At 34.4% G+C, this 14898-nt stretch overlaps 2 protein-coding genes across 2 annotated transcripts; one reads left to right on the top strand and one right to left on the bottom strand.

The window, feature by feature from the left end:
- Positions 1–5811: 5811 nt before the first annotated feature.
- LOC132097154 (histone H1.4-like) lies at positions 5812–6498 on the bottom strand. The gene has a single exon (XM_059502778.1). It carries the CDS (start codon positions 6426–6428, stop codon positions 5907–5909), a length of 522 nt encoding a protein of 173 aa, XP_059358761.1. The 5' UTR covers positions 6429–6498; the 3' UTR covers positions 5812–5906.
- Positions 6499–9109: 2611 nt separating this feature from the next.
- Positions 9110–12905, top strand: LOC132097659 (tetraspanin-36-like). The gene is made up of 7 exons (XM_059503522.1): positions 9110–9273; positions 10686–10877; positions 11046–11120; positions 11208–11303; positions 11412–11558; positions 11984–12067; positions 12153–12905. The coding sequence occupies exons 1-7, from the start codon at positions 9214–9216 to the stop codon at positions 12225–12227; spliced, it is 729 nt and encodes a 242-aa protein (XP_059359505.1). The 5' UTR covers positions 9110–9213; the 3' UTR covers positions 12228–12905.
- Positions 12906–14898: the final 1993 nt, after the last annotated feature.

Raw genomic sequence — 14898 nt, 5'->3', positions numbered from 1 at the left:
ATGTAAATACTATTAGTAAGAAAAGTACGTCTGTGAAAATTCTCAGTCACCCAGGTCATAGTTATCCAAGAAGGGTTGGCTCAGGGGTGACAACCCCACAGAGGTTAAATACCTGGCACTCCCCATCAGTCATTTAGAACTGAAGAAACCCCTTGGATGAGAGGCAAAGCAAAGTCCAGTTGCCCTTGATTTAACCCTTCTTGGGTTTACAACATGGGTAAGACACACAAAAGCATACTTTCGTCAACCCTGTTACCCTGGAATGATAACAGGGTTGACGGTAACACGGTTGACGAAAAATGTTATTGGCTGCCATTACTAGCCATGAGGTATAGGTAATGACACCACATTATGTGCCTTATTGAGAGGCTTAAATGTTGTAATATATGTACATTTTTAAATATGTACAAATAACTTTTTAACCTATGCTTTTCTGGTAACAGGGCTGACACAATGAGCGTGTCCCTGTCTTTCAGACATTACATAAACATAAAGAAAATTCATTAAAAGAAGATAACACTTACTTGTTTTCTACCATCAACATCATGAAAGGCAGATGATGTCACTTCCTGGAACTGATGCAACTTTTGGAACAGTCTATTATCTTTAAAGAGGTGTTTTCATAAAAAGTAACAGGGTTGACGAGAACCTAGGGACCCGACTAAATTGTGTTTTTTTTCTAAATTTGACACATGTTAAGAATAAAATCCATTCATGACTAATGAACTGACACTTAATGCTTTATACAAGTATATGGTTTTTTATGATATTTTGACTTTTTTGGCCTCAATAGCAAGTAGAAGTAGAAAAATCATACTGAGGGACAGGCCATTTTCAACATTTCTGCAAGATGCTTTGCACAAAAATGTGATTAAAATCCTTTAAAAACAAAAGAAACAGAAATTAATTTATTCTTATATTATGAGACATATTATGGAAACTAAATTATAAAATATTTTATTTGTTTTATGGTTTATTAAGATTTACAGAGCTTTTTTTTCTGAGGGACACAAAATGGCACGTTTTCGTATAATGACCCATCTATTTCATCTGTTAACTGAAAATTAATGTAATAAAAATAAATTTGCAACTGCCATTGAGATTGGTGTACATTGCTTTTTTTTTATCCATTATAGTGAATTTTGGTTAGCATGAGTAACTGATTATAAATCGTGGACCGACCGTGGTCCGCCAGAAAACACTTATTATAAACCAGCGGCACGATAGCGGACCACCGTCGGGAAAGCGTCGGTGATCCGCCGGTGGGCCGCCACTGGCCCGCTGGACTCATGTTAGCTGGGTAGGCTTTTTAGAACGTATGCATAATAATAATAACAACAATAATAATAATACCGTAATAAGAAAAAGAAGAATAAGAACCCATTCTACCATGCGAACCTACAAGTTAAGCAAGCATTACTAGGCTTACCTGTCGATTAGTCCTTCTCCTGCAGAATTTTCTCCGTCTTCTGCCAGTCTGTTTTGAATCAAAGAACTGAACCTATCTGCCAGAGAATTCAGCCTTCTGTGTCGCTCCATCAGCTCTCAAAGTCTCAATATCTTGATTGTCGAAAACGAAGACCTCAAATCACAAAATGGAGTTTAAATAATGCGCGGGCAGATTCCTAACCAATGGACGGCGGCGGCGTTTCTTAGTGCGAAATTTTGAATTCGAATTCTACCCATAATTCTTCTCAACGGGGCTATATGGCCTATTATTATTAATAATATTAATACTAATTGTTATTAATAATAATATTAATACTAATTGTTATTAATAATAATATTAATACTAATTGTTATTAATAATAATATTAATACTAATTGTTATTAATAATAATAATAATAATACAGGGCTTTTCTTGGGTCAAATTATAGTCTTCGGTGGTGGTCTTTTTTTAAGATGTGATTTTACCACTGGATTTCATAGCTTTTCATAGCTTTTCTATTTTGTTGACCTGATAATTATGTTGGTATATAATCATTAATATTAAAAAAGTAGATGGAAAAGAAGCAATGAAAAAGTTTATTTTGTAATTTAACTTTTTTTATTGTTCAACAGTCAAAACTTGGAGTCCTCACCATTATTCAGTAATCATCTTTGCAATTACACATTCAGCCAGTAGGCTAGCCACCATCAGTCAAACAAAACAAAAGCACATAAGAAATAGCCTAGTTAAGGGACCCGCACTTCACAATTAAATTTTCAGAGCCTAATGCAAATGCAAAAATTAAAAATTAAAACCAGACATACTTTTTCTTGTTTTTCCAGTATCAATGGATAGTTGCCTTTTCTCCCCCTTTTTAAATTAATTGTGCTAAATTGTGACTTCAGAAACAAACATTTGAATAAATGAAATATAACAGATTTTCTATTTTTTCGTATTAAATTTGCGCCGTGCACTAACTTTATCATTTCATTGATGCAACGGCTTTATTTACACTGCATGCACGTTGAGAAGTTTGAAAGACGGAACACAGGACGACATTTTTTACCCAAAGTAGCAGTTTTTATTGTTAATAACTGCACTGTTAAGTGTTAACCCTTGCGGTAGCCTAAATAAAGGCCATATTCTGACAATATCATTTTCCATTAAAACAGTGTTGCCAGTATTTTACTGTAAAAAAAAAAATGGTAAGGTCTAACAGTCTGTGCTAACAAAACATTGAATAAGCTTGGTTGAGATAATCTAACATAGCCAACAACAACTAGGCTATGCGGAAAAATAATTCGTATTCGTAAAGCATAACAAAACAAACATAACATAGAACAAAGACGCTGCTTCTCTGTCTGGAACGCATCTCTCTCTCGTTTCTTCTCCTCATTGCCGTCAACCTATGAGAAAGAGAGCTGCGCGCTCATAGAGGCAGAGCGACACAGAAGGGAAACAGAAAGAAACATAACATAAGACATGGACTATAACCACCGACCGTAATAGCCTATATCATAACCTATAACAAGAATATCGTTGTATGGGTCTAAAGACAAAACCTCAATAGCTAATAGCCTATATGACATAACAAAAATGACATTTACAGTCTAATGATCAGATGCCGTTCATAATTCCGGTAGTTAGTGTAGTTAGATGTTCCAAACATATTTTCATACATAGCCTATTATCCTTTCCACTCAATTGCCAAAATGGGGACATGCAGAAAATGCTTCTTTTTTTTCTTTTTTTGTAGTTTTTATTATCCTAATGTTTTTAATTATATATTTAAAATTTGTAGTTAGCTTAATGGACATTAGGCTTAATAATAAAATGTATTTTAGAGTTATTTTTTCATGCAATTTTATTGCTGTTTTATTTTATTTTATTCCTGGGGACAGAAGAAAAGACATTCCCTTTCGGTGGAATGACTCATAGGCTATAGGCCTATAGGCCATCTGCGCATCTATACTTTACAGCTATTATATGGAGATAAATTTGCTGCCAACACTGATTAAGAATACACTATTAATAAACAATTAAAATGCTATGTAATTTTTTCAGACACATTTATTATCATTAGCCCACTTTTGCCGGTGCTTTGCGGCAATATGCATGCGCTTTGCATTCAGGATTGAATATAAACATGCGATTAGTCCGTGCTTAAATGAATGACCCTAGGAAAAATATTTAGTCTATGGCAACTCTAATCAATAGCCCATTAAATAGCTGACATGATTTAATTAGTAGCCTAATTAGTTCCCAGCTCTTACATTAAACTGAGTTAGCATAATTAGTTAATTAACTAATAAAATCACAAAATAAATTTTCATAAGATGCTAACATATAGCATTGCTTATTCCACCACACAAATGACTGTTTATAAGGTGACAATCCGTTATACGATTGTAGGCTGTATCTTGAAGATTTTTGTATTTTATTGTATCTTCGATCTGTTATAAACACGAAGATTGACATTTCGTTAATAAAATAAATAATAACACAATGTTGTAAAAAAATAAACAACTCTAAGTTCTGGCTATTGTCACAACGCGCTGAGTGGAAGACAGACTAGAACAGGATGATGAAGAAAGTTTCTTTAATACTCAAAATAATTTCCAGAACAGAGAGATACTCACACACATGTAGCCAGGGCCGTTTCTAGGCATAGGCAAACTAGGCAGTTGCTTAGGGCGCAAACAGCCGGGGGCGCCAGTAAGAGCCCTAGTCACACCAAGAGATTTTTTTCTCGCCCAAGCAAGTGGAAGAATTTTTTTTTTACATTTCCAATAACAGACAGTATATTTGCACAAAATTCCTGTGTTTATGACAAAAAGACACCTGCCACTAAATATCTACAGTGGGTAGGTCGTTGGGCGCGAGGTGATTGAAAGTAGCTTTTTTTACACATTATAATGTATAATGTGCAAAGTGTGTGTTGATATATATACGATATATATCAATCAGATTCACAAGGCTTAATGTGTTATCAGAAGGGGCTCTCTAACAAATAATGCATAGTAGTTAAATTATAAAAAGATGCTTTAGAAATATGCTACAGTAGGAGTGTAGGCTACATGAAAATACAATTTGAAGGAAATGTGTAATATTATCCTAACACAACTTCTATTGTGATTGTAAAAATGGTCATGACTTTCAGAGGCCAATTTAAAATATGCTGTAATTATATGTAGGCCTAGTTGTAACCTATATTCTGAAAAGTCATTGTTGAACATGTATTTTCACCTTAAAAACTGCTATTTACAAGCTTAATTTAGGTTCTCTGTGTTTGAGCAAGAGCAGCACCAAACCAGTAGGTGGTGCTAATGTCCCAAATTTAGGTACGCGTTAACACGCCATTTACGCGTTAACACGCCATTTACGCGTTAACACGCAATTTACGCGTTAACACGTAAATACGCGTTAACGCGTAATGACGTGTTAACGCGTAAATTGCGTGTTAACACGTAAATACGCGTTAACGCGACAGTTTCACACGTTTTGGCCCTTTTGGCCTTCCATACAGGTGCATCCTATGCGGAAGAGTTTTATCGACTAAAACGTGACGCACGTATAAATTCTCCTCCCCCTTCACATCGGTCATAATAATTTTGATTTCTACTTTACTTTTGCAGTTTATATAAACCACACACCTCACATATTTCAACAGGGTATCTTTCTTTATTATTATTTATTATGAATTTCTTAAATAAACAAATTTCAACAACATGAGGGCAGATCCTCTGAGCGCTGCTTATGACGCAACGAAGTGACGCTCGAGTGATCAAGGATTCCAATGTGTAAAAAAAGCTTTCATTCGATCCCTCCGTCCTCGCGTCTTTTCCTTGCAGCCTTCCCTCGCATCCTACAGGGGGCGGAGCTGAGACGCGAGGAAAGGAAGCGAGGAGAGGAAACGAGGATGCACAAATAAGAATTGAGAAGCACCCAAGGACGTCTAAAGCACTTAGCAGTCTACTGCTTTTCAGATAACACCATCTAGTGGAATAACCTGCATAAAGCTCGTGCGTAATTACACACGTCACTTTACACTACAAAATTTAGCTATTTTTATATACAGTTATCCGTTAGGTATTAAACAAACTGGACATCTAAGCTTAATACCCATTCGTATAGGCTATTATTTGCACTTTTACATTTATTGCTTATGTTAAAATAATATATTATATATATATATATATATATATATATATATATATATATATATATATATATATATATATATATGTATATATATATAACTTTGGTCGGTTGTAAACAAAATGTGTTTAAACGTAATAAATGTCAATTATTTTGTAAAAAAAAATTTAGATTAAATAAAATAGACAACTATTATGTTGAATGCATCAGGAGACAAAAATGGTTTTGTAAATTAAGAATTATTTTATTTTTACAAAGCATTAAAAGGATGCAAGAATCCTTAAAAAAAATTATGAGCAACAGTCATTATCCTGTCAATTACTTTTGGGCAGTTTTCGCTTTGCTTGTTTTGGAAGCTCCTCGTTTGGCTCTCTTGGGTTTTGTGGTCTTCTTGACCGCAGCTGTCTCACTTGCTTTTTCAGGACTTCTCAAACTTCTCCTTCTCTTTTTGGGTGATTTCTTTGCCCCAGCAGGTTTCTTAGACGTCTTTCTCTTTGCCCTCTTCGCCTTCTTCGCCTTTGGCTTCTTAGGCTTTGTAGCAGCTTTCGAGCCAATCTTAAATGATCCAGATGCTCCAGTGCCTTTGGTTTGAATCAGGCGACCGCTGGCCACCAGTCGCTTTACTGCCAGTTTGACGCGCGAGTTGTTTCTCACAACATCATAACCACTGGCAGCCAGAGCTTTCTTCAGAACGACCAGAGAGACGTCACCGCGCTCCTTAGAAGACAAGGCCTTGAGGATCAGATCAGACACGCTGCTGGCTCCTGACTTCTTGCCCTTGGACCGTCGTCTTGGCGTTTTAGTAGCAGAAGATGGGGCTGGTGGAGCGGCTGTGGACATGACTGACAGCTTGTCTGAGCTGGGACGTCCGCTAGAAGGAGATGTCTGTGATGATGAGACTGAGTTGGAGGGCGGGCGCGTGCAATTAAAATAGTCACAATGAGAACCGTGTAGACTCTAGTAATCTTGATTTCAGCGCCTTTATATGAGCCGCAATTATTTGTGTTTTCCGACTAATAGAAAGAGTATGTTTTTTAAAATAATATAACGACCCGGATTGTCAGCGAGAAAATCTAAAAAACTGCCACAATAACATTTAACTTGTACGAAGCATTATATTAATGCAGTTAAATCTTGTTTTCTATTTGCAAACTTGAAGAATCAGTGTGTCATGCTGTTTTAAGACCTTACAGTTTCTAGACTTTTTATAATTGCATGCTTTTAAAATGAGTATTTGCTCATTGTATGCAATTGTACGGTTAGATTGGACCATGTTTAATATTATCATGAATTTAAAAATATAATATTTTGCAGAGTTTTTCAACAAAAAATGCAGTTTTTGCTGACTAAAACACATTTTCCTTTTTTCTTACTTTTAGCAAATTATGGCCCTACAAAAACACGGACACATTGAATAAATGTAATTAGAACTCCAATAACAACGATACATTATATTTGAATGTATTATTTTTTTATTTATTTAGATGCTAACACTTTCAGATGTATCAGGTGTGAATGTCTGAGATCCGAGGCTGTTCGATGTCACTCATTATATCCATTGTGTTTATGTGGCTGATATTTAACAATTTAAATAATGTTAAAATCATAATAGTAATTCATTAAAGCATTTTACTAGTTACAGTTTGATCTTCTAGAGTTGTTACACCAGAAGGGTGTACTCAGACCGCTGAAACCTTATCTCTGATGCCATGTCAGTTGGATGATAAATGACCTAAAAGGACCCTTTTGGTTGTTTTGCATGTTCAGAGATGTCTGGGGGTTGTATAAGCTTAAATGATTTTACTACTTTTAAATCAAATATGCTCAGTTTGTGAGAGGTTTTGTGATCAGCTAAAATTAAAACTCTGTGCTATGTTACATGTGCTTCAAAAAAGGCTTTGTATGCACTGAAGATATTCATTAAGCAAGTGCAATTCACAACATTTTGTGTTTGGCACAGTCCAACATGACAACATGAGGCTTCGCAAGTGTACTGTGCATTAAGGTATTGAATCTTTCTGGTGTTAATTATGAATTCTGTCCTCCAAACTGATATCTCAAAGCTGCTGTAAACAAATTAAAAGCAGGCCAACTTGTACCATTAACAAATCAAGTTGCCACACTACAAAAACAAGCTTAAGTTGACATGTCCCACTTTTGCTAATGATCTGTCCCAGTTCAACTAATAACATCAGTGAAATGCAGTGTCATAAGTTACACTGCTTTAAATATTAAGTTATACTACTTTAAATGTTATCTTGTTACATTTACATTCAGAGCTTTCTAGCATTATAAAAAGAGCTTTTATTATTATTGGTGCTCTATCAACAGACATCCTATTTTTCCCAGAACAGTCCTGTATATAATTTTTATTGTCCTGACTTATTTTGACAAAATCATGTTTTGTCCTTTTTTTCAAAATTTCTTTATGACTGGGTGATCAGAGCAAGTAGACGTGTTCTGTCACGTGACTAATCAAATGTAACTAAGCTTGTCGTAGAACAAAATTACCATCCAGTCACAATTTGTTTTCTATTAACTAGGAGAGCTAGGAGGAGCCAGTGTTGCCAACTTAGCAACTTTTTGACTACCTTAGCAACTATTTCTTCCAAAAGCACCTAGCAACAAATTTAGCAATTTTAAAAACGTATTTGGCAACTTTTTGCAACTTTTGATAAGTGACTCAGACAATAAAAACACACATTTTCCATACAAATTACACAAAAAGAGGAAACCACAGATGCCTAGCAGTAACACATCACGTGAATTGAGTTAGCTGCTATTTGGAGTTGTTCAATTTAATAATAATTTGATAATTGAATAATTGTTCATTTATGATACACTTTGTTAGTAGTTTATACCTGCAATTGCTGATCACTTAGTACACTGTAAGAAAAATGGAAAATATTCCAGGACATTATCCATGATCCATCATCCATTGCCAACCGAAACCAGAAAACACAATACATCATTTAAAATGCAGGTTATAAAACAATTACAGAAAATAATTTCATATTAACATAGTGGATTGTGCCTTATTTTGTTATGTGTATATATACTATGGAGGACCAAACCAGCAGAAATTAAAAATAAAGAAATATATATATATATATATATATATATATATATATATATATATATATATATATATATATATATATAGAGAGAGAGAGAGAGAGAGAGAGAGAGAGAGAGAGAGAGAGAGAGAGAGAGGTAGATATATAGATAGATATAGATAAATAAATTGAATTAATTAATAATTAATTCTAAATTTATATTTTATATTACTTTTTGTATTATTTTCTGTATTTATGTTATTTATTTTTAAGTTTTATTTACATATACTTTGTAAATATACTTTTATTATTTTTTTCTTTTATTACATTTATTCATTTATCTATATATTCATTTACTGATTTCTAATTTCTGCAGATTTTTAATTCCTCCATAGCCTTGCCTATAAACCACGGATCCCTACGGAATTTAGGACCCGGGGGTTTTCGATCCTAACGCTTGTGAGGAGCATGTGACTGACTGAAACACTCAACTATAAAGAACACGAGGCAATAAAACGTCACAAATCCGAAACATTCACAGTTAGGGCGCCCATCACTCAGCAGCAGACATGGATTGCGGAATTCTAACATCTAAAACTGTTCTTTTATTTCTCAGTTTAATATTCTGGGTAAGTTTGAGTGTTTTTTTCAACATAATTTCTGTTGTATGTTGTTGTAGAAAGATATAAATGTACCTTAAGAGTTTTACAGACCCATACTGCTGTTTTTGCTGTTAGTTGATTACTATGTGTAGGAAGAAGGGTCCTTTAGAAGCATCACAATAGTTTGTATTCATCCAGAGGTTGTTTCCCCTCCACCAGACACTAACTGAATGTTTAGTCAGAGTAACTTGCTTCTGACAGTGAGCTCTTCTCTTAAATGTAATTTAATTTAGGGCGAGTCATTCGTTTGCTCTTTGTTTATACACTCAAGGAAACCATATGAAAGAGCTTGTGTTGTTTGCTGCCTTTAAAGGTGTTCACACTTGCTTATATCAGAGTTGAAAAAAAAAATACATTAGATTGCTGGTGCCATTGGCAATATTTACTATCATCATGTAGGCCTAGTCATCTGATTTGACTTAGTGCCGCTACTCATTTTAGGCTTCAATGGAAAGGGAGTTCTGTTTAAAAAAATTAACAAATAAAATAAAAAAGACTTGACTCTTCTGCATAGCCGTTTTAATATTTTCCTTTACATATAGCCAGCCATTGCTAAGATTCACAGAAAGGTTAATGCATTAGGGGCCCTTTTGGGCCTCATGCACTTGTGGTTTTGTTAGACAGTCTTTATTTCTTTTTGTAACAATAGTGCAGTAAGTAACAAAATCTGGAACTGATTGTTCTTATTGTAGCGTCTTTGTCTTGTGGAAAGCTGATGTATTGCTGTTGTCATGTGTACCTTCATACCTCAAAGGTTTCTGTTTCGCTGTGCTGCTTCTGCTCAAGTTGAGGCACAAGACTAGCGTTCCAGGAAAGATTAGAGGGCAGAAGTTTACTCATAGTCTTGTGACTGTGCATTGTGACTGACTACTGAAGAAACCGATCATATGCTAGTCATTCATCACCCAGAATTCCAAAGCACACTTGTTATGAAATGACACCTCATGACATGTGAGAGATGATGAATGTATTGTTATAATGGAACTGAACTGGACATTCAGAGAAGCATGTTACTTTGTGATGCTAGATTTCTCTAATTTTTTTATTTTTATACACACAAGTAAATGTTTAGTTGGTTTGCTGGTTGAGCACCACTGTTTTAAAATGTCATGTGTATTAGAAGTAAAAATTCATAACATGTATGTTGTTCTTATTCATTAAATACATGAGTGTATACGTCTTAATCATTATTTTTCCTTTTTTTCCCTTATAAAAATGTCATGAAATAATAAAGACAAATATATTTTCGGGGAGCTGCCCCACATGACTTTAACTAACCTTACGTTTTAATAAAGTTTTTTTTTAAGTAATTTTGGAACAAATAAATAAACCTGAGGATCATGTCTTTGACCCATCTGTTTTTTTTTTTTTTTTTTCAGGCTGCTGGAGCGGCCCTTGCGTATGTTGGCTCTTATGTGATAAAGCGCTACAACAGCTTTGAAGAGTTTGTGTCTGATAAGTACTCTGTCATCCCAGCAGCCATTATAATCTGTGTGGCTATGGTCATGTTTGTCATCGGGATCGTTGGCTGCTGTGCAACTCTGAGGGAGTCCAAAGTTGGTTTAGGCTTTGTAAGTATGAGCCATCTGTCTGTGTACCTTTTGTGCTCAAAGGCTTTGTTTCAGTTTATTTAATCCAAAATTGACCATGTGGTGGTTTGTTCCTTCTTGAAAGCTTCTGGGGTAGTACTCGTTTCATCATTTTTAATATTGCATTCTTTTCTCTGAATTTGCATTTAGTTTCTCATCATCATCATGATCATCTTCGCAGCTGAGGTGACCGCTTTTGTGTTTGGCTTCATCTACAGGGGAAGAGTAAGTAATTATCAGATAAATAATGGATACTATGTAGAATATGTAGAAATATGAATCATTGGAAATTGTTTCTTATGATGTTTACAGATTAAGGGTGACCTAGAAAAGTCAATGAGCAGTGTCTTTCAAATGTATGACGGTGTGAACACTGAAACCCATGCAGTGGATTACTTGCAGTCTCAAGTACGGCTGAAAGGTTCATTCATATCATTTTTGTGGACACAATAGATGCATGAAGGATTATCATTCTCTTTCTTCTCCCCTCGTCCTTCTTTACTTTTACATTTCCAGTTGGAGTGCTGTGGGGTGAATAATATCACTGACTGGACTGCAATACCGTGGTATGTCCAACATAACTCTGTGCCACTTTCCTGCTGCAAATTGAATGAAACACAATGCACAGGCCAACTCACCCGACTAGATCTTCTGAACACACAGGTTTGTCATCTGATATTGTGCATCGATTTATTTAGTTATTTCAGTATTATTTATATACTATTATAGTATTTTATATTTTGAATTAGCTCTCATTTATTTATATATATATATATATATATATATATATATATATATATATATATATATATATATATATATATATATATATATATATATATTATACACATTATATAGTAATTTTTTTTCACTTTTTGGAATTTAGTACTTAAGCTTATTTTCATTTGTTTTTTATCTAATATGTATGTTTTTTTTATTTCAGCTTTATTTCAAATAAATTACAAAATATTTTTTTTTCTTTTAAATTTTTTAGTTACAACACTTGTATTCAGATCCACGTATTATATTAAATTTATGTAATTTGTTTTCTTGGGGGAATAAACCTCTGTATTCTGTTGTTCCTACAGGGATGTGAAGCTAAACTGGAGCAGATGCTTCAGGATGTGCTTAGTTATGCAATGTTGGTCATCCTGGGATTTGCCATCATTAAGGTACATCAGCTTATTTTGGCCTCATCTTCATCCTTGTTTATTATACAATGCATTTCAGCAACTTGTTTTTTTGTGTCTTTTTCAGCTGTTTGGGATGCTCAGCATCTGTGTCATTACCTGCAGAAGCAAACAGAATGACTATCAGCCTCTGTACGCGTGATAGTAAAATCTCCTGAATCCCTCTCTTGGGACAGTCTCTACATTCTTGATACTGTGCAGCTAAACACAGCCTCAATGGCACCATGAACATCATTGGTTTGAAGTTGTGGCAGTATTCCAAACATTTAGTTAAAAAAAAAAAAAACAATAATAATCTTAATGCCTTTTGGTTTGAATTTGAAAGTGCAACTTGAGCAATGCTGACAGGAGCAACACTGGTTTGTGTTGAGAAAAACAAAACACTGAACATTATCAAAGAGGTGTCTGAAAACCATGTGACATTCTTTAGTTAGTTGACTATTAACATTTTCCTGCCAAACAGGTTTATGCTAGCTCTTGACAAATACTGGATGTCTAGGTCTCCCACAAAAGTACTAGGATGTGTTCTGTAGCAGTACTTCACCGAATGCGTTTAAAGTGTAGATCAAACTTTAGAGTTGATGGATGCACTTCATTTTTAAGGATTTTATGTTTATGTGGGCTGTAGTTTCTACATTACATTGTGTTTGTTTTTATTTTGTGTGCCGCTGCTACTGTCCAAATGATATCAGTTGTCTGTTTACATGCACTGTTTTTTTTTCTGCTGTTCAAATTATATCTGTCTTATAGTTGTCTAATGTTTATTATATTCGTTAAAATGACCTAACACAACGGAAGGATATTAAATTATGAAAATAAACTGGTCTGAGTGTATGTCTGCATTTTTCTAGATTACCAAAATGCATGGTCATAATTATCCTCAAATGACTGTTGTTCATCAACACCGTTTCTGAGGAAATACACATGTGAATTTAGATATATTGTGGGCGTGCGCTTTAGTTGTTATCTGTCTCACGCTGACACATTTGTGACGATATCGCTCATGAAAGTAAACCCCCTTTTTTTTTTTTTTTTTTTTTTTTTGCAAACAACACAAAATGAATTAAATCCTTGAATCCCTGAAATGTGGAAACCAGCTTGACATGCTTAAAATTAACAAACTGTCCTTTTGTATTATTAAGCCGTTTCTGCTAATATTCATCTTTACTTTAAATTCAGTGTAATGAATAAAAAAATTCAGTGTTTACAATACTATAAAACGTTCTTCATCTGTAGAGAGAGAACAAAATTGTTAGCGCCATAATTACAGCACTAATTTGAATGTACTTCTATTCAGCTTTGTCAGTTTTTAATCAGAGAAAACCCTAAATGAATGAGACGTGACCTGCTGAATTTAGTGGTTTATAAATGTAGTATACGATACTATACAGATGAATAAAACTCTATATTGTAAAACAAATCAAAGTTAAAAATACTAATATTTAGAGTGTCTGATTCTAAATCATTTAAAATTGCAACCATTAGAGGTCGCTGCAAGCTAAAGGAAAAAAACAAACCCTGATTATAATATATTATTTTTCAGAGGACCCAAATGGATATGGCATGGCGATTGATTTATTTTACTTTGAATAAAAGCATTAGTATAATCTAAAAATATTTATTATCAGTGATAAGCATATGCATAATTGAAGAGGAAGTGAAGCAAAACAAAATAAACTGCCTTCCCTGTGTTTATTCGTTTTTTCAGAAATGTAGGCACTGCTGCATGTGTATCTGTACACACATTTTTCTCATAGAGCTGACTCAGGTGTTTGGACAGAGGAAATGTAGACGAGCTCTTCATTTATCTAATTTCCTCCTCTCACCACTCACTCTCAGTGCAGTAACCTGACCTCAGTCAGGATGAAGCGTTTGGAGGGCAGCCAAACACACTGTCTCTCCTGCTGAGGAATCCAAAGATACTGCATCTCTGCATCTCAGCACTGCCGGAACCGAGCTGCTCGTTCTGATTCCAGGAACTGCTGTAGGCTACTTTTGGTCAGTAGTGGAAGGTCTTTAAGCATTTATCAAGGATCTGAAGGCACTTAAACAGAATGAGGGTGAGAGAAGTGAGAGTGTGCAAGTACAAAACAAAGTAGCAGAGCTCAAGACCTAATCACAGACACCTCGGTTTACTTTGAGACAAAAGATAAATGTTGATCAGAATGAATTGAAAACTATTCTGATACACATATTTCATAGATGCTAGCAGCATGCTTTTATAGAAAATAAACTGGTGCATCGTTTTATGAAAATTATGGCGCGAGTTACTACAATATTTGTTGATAGTTATTAATCTGAAAGTAAATATTTAAATAAACAGTTGAGTTCCTCAAACATTTTTTGAGGAAATGACATAATTTTTTTTTACACACACAGTGGGTTTCCATTGTTTTATGGTGACATTTCATAGGCTTAATGGTTTATACTGTACAAACTGTATCACCCTACCCCTTACAGGAAACTTTGTGCATTTTTAGATTTTCAAAACTTAATTCTGTATTATTTATGTTTGTTTCCTCATTTCCTCATGGGAACCAAAAATGCCCCCACAAGTACAAGGATTTCGGATATTGCCATTTTTATGGAGACATTTTGTCCCCATAATGTAGGGTCCAGGACCACACAAAGAGATAGAGACATTGAAATTAATCATATAAAGTAATGTAACAAAGTTAACCAGTTAAATTTTACTGTAGAAAAAGATTTTGTTTACATAATATGTGTGTGTGTGTACTGTGTATATTTCTTTTGTATACATAAAAACACAAACATACAGCATATATTTAGAAAATATGTACATGTATATTAAT

Source organism: Carassius carassius, chromosome 21 (assembly GCF_963082965.1).
Source record: "Carassius carassius chromosome 21, fCarCar2.1, whole genome shotgun sequence".
Taxonomy (NCBI): domain Eukaryota; kingdom Metazoa; phylum Chordata; class Actinopteri; order Cypriniformes; family Cyprinidae; genus Carassius; species Carassius carassius.
This window is presented reverse-complemented; position numbering and strand designations above follow the sequence as displayed.

Bases quoted from the DNA above. Each gene is read 5' to 3' on its own strand.
- LOC132097659 (XM_059503522.1), top strand. From the start codon at position 9,214: ATGGATTGCGGAATTCTAACATCTAAAACTGTTCTTTTATTTCTCAGT. The intron at 11,121-11,207 runs GTAAGTAATTAT...TGATGTTTACAG, and splicing joins GCTTCATCTACAGGGGAAGA to ATTAAGGGTGACCTAGAAAA. The intron at 11,559-11,983 runs GTTTGTCATCTG...TTGTTCCTACAG, and splicing joins TAGATCTTCTGAACACACAG to GGATGTGAAGCTAAACTGGA.
- LOC132097154 (XM_059502778.1), bottom strand. From the start codon at position 6,428: ATGTCCACAGCCGCTCCACCAGCCCCATCTTCTGCTACTAAAACGCCA.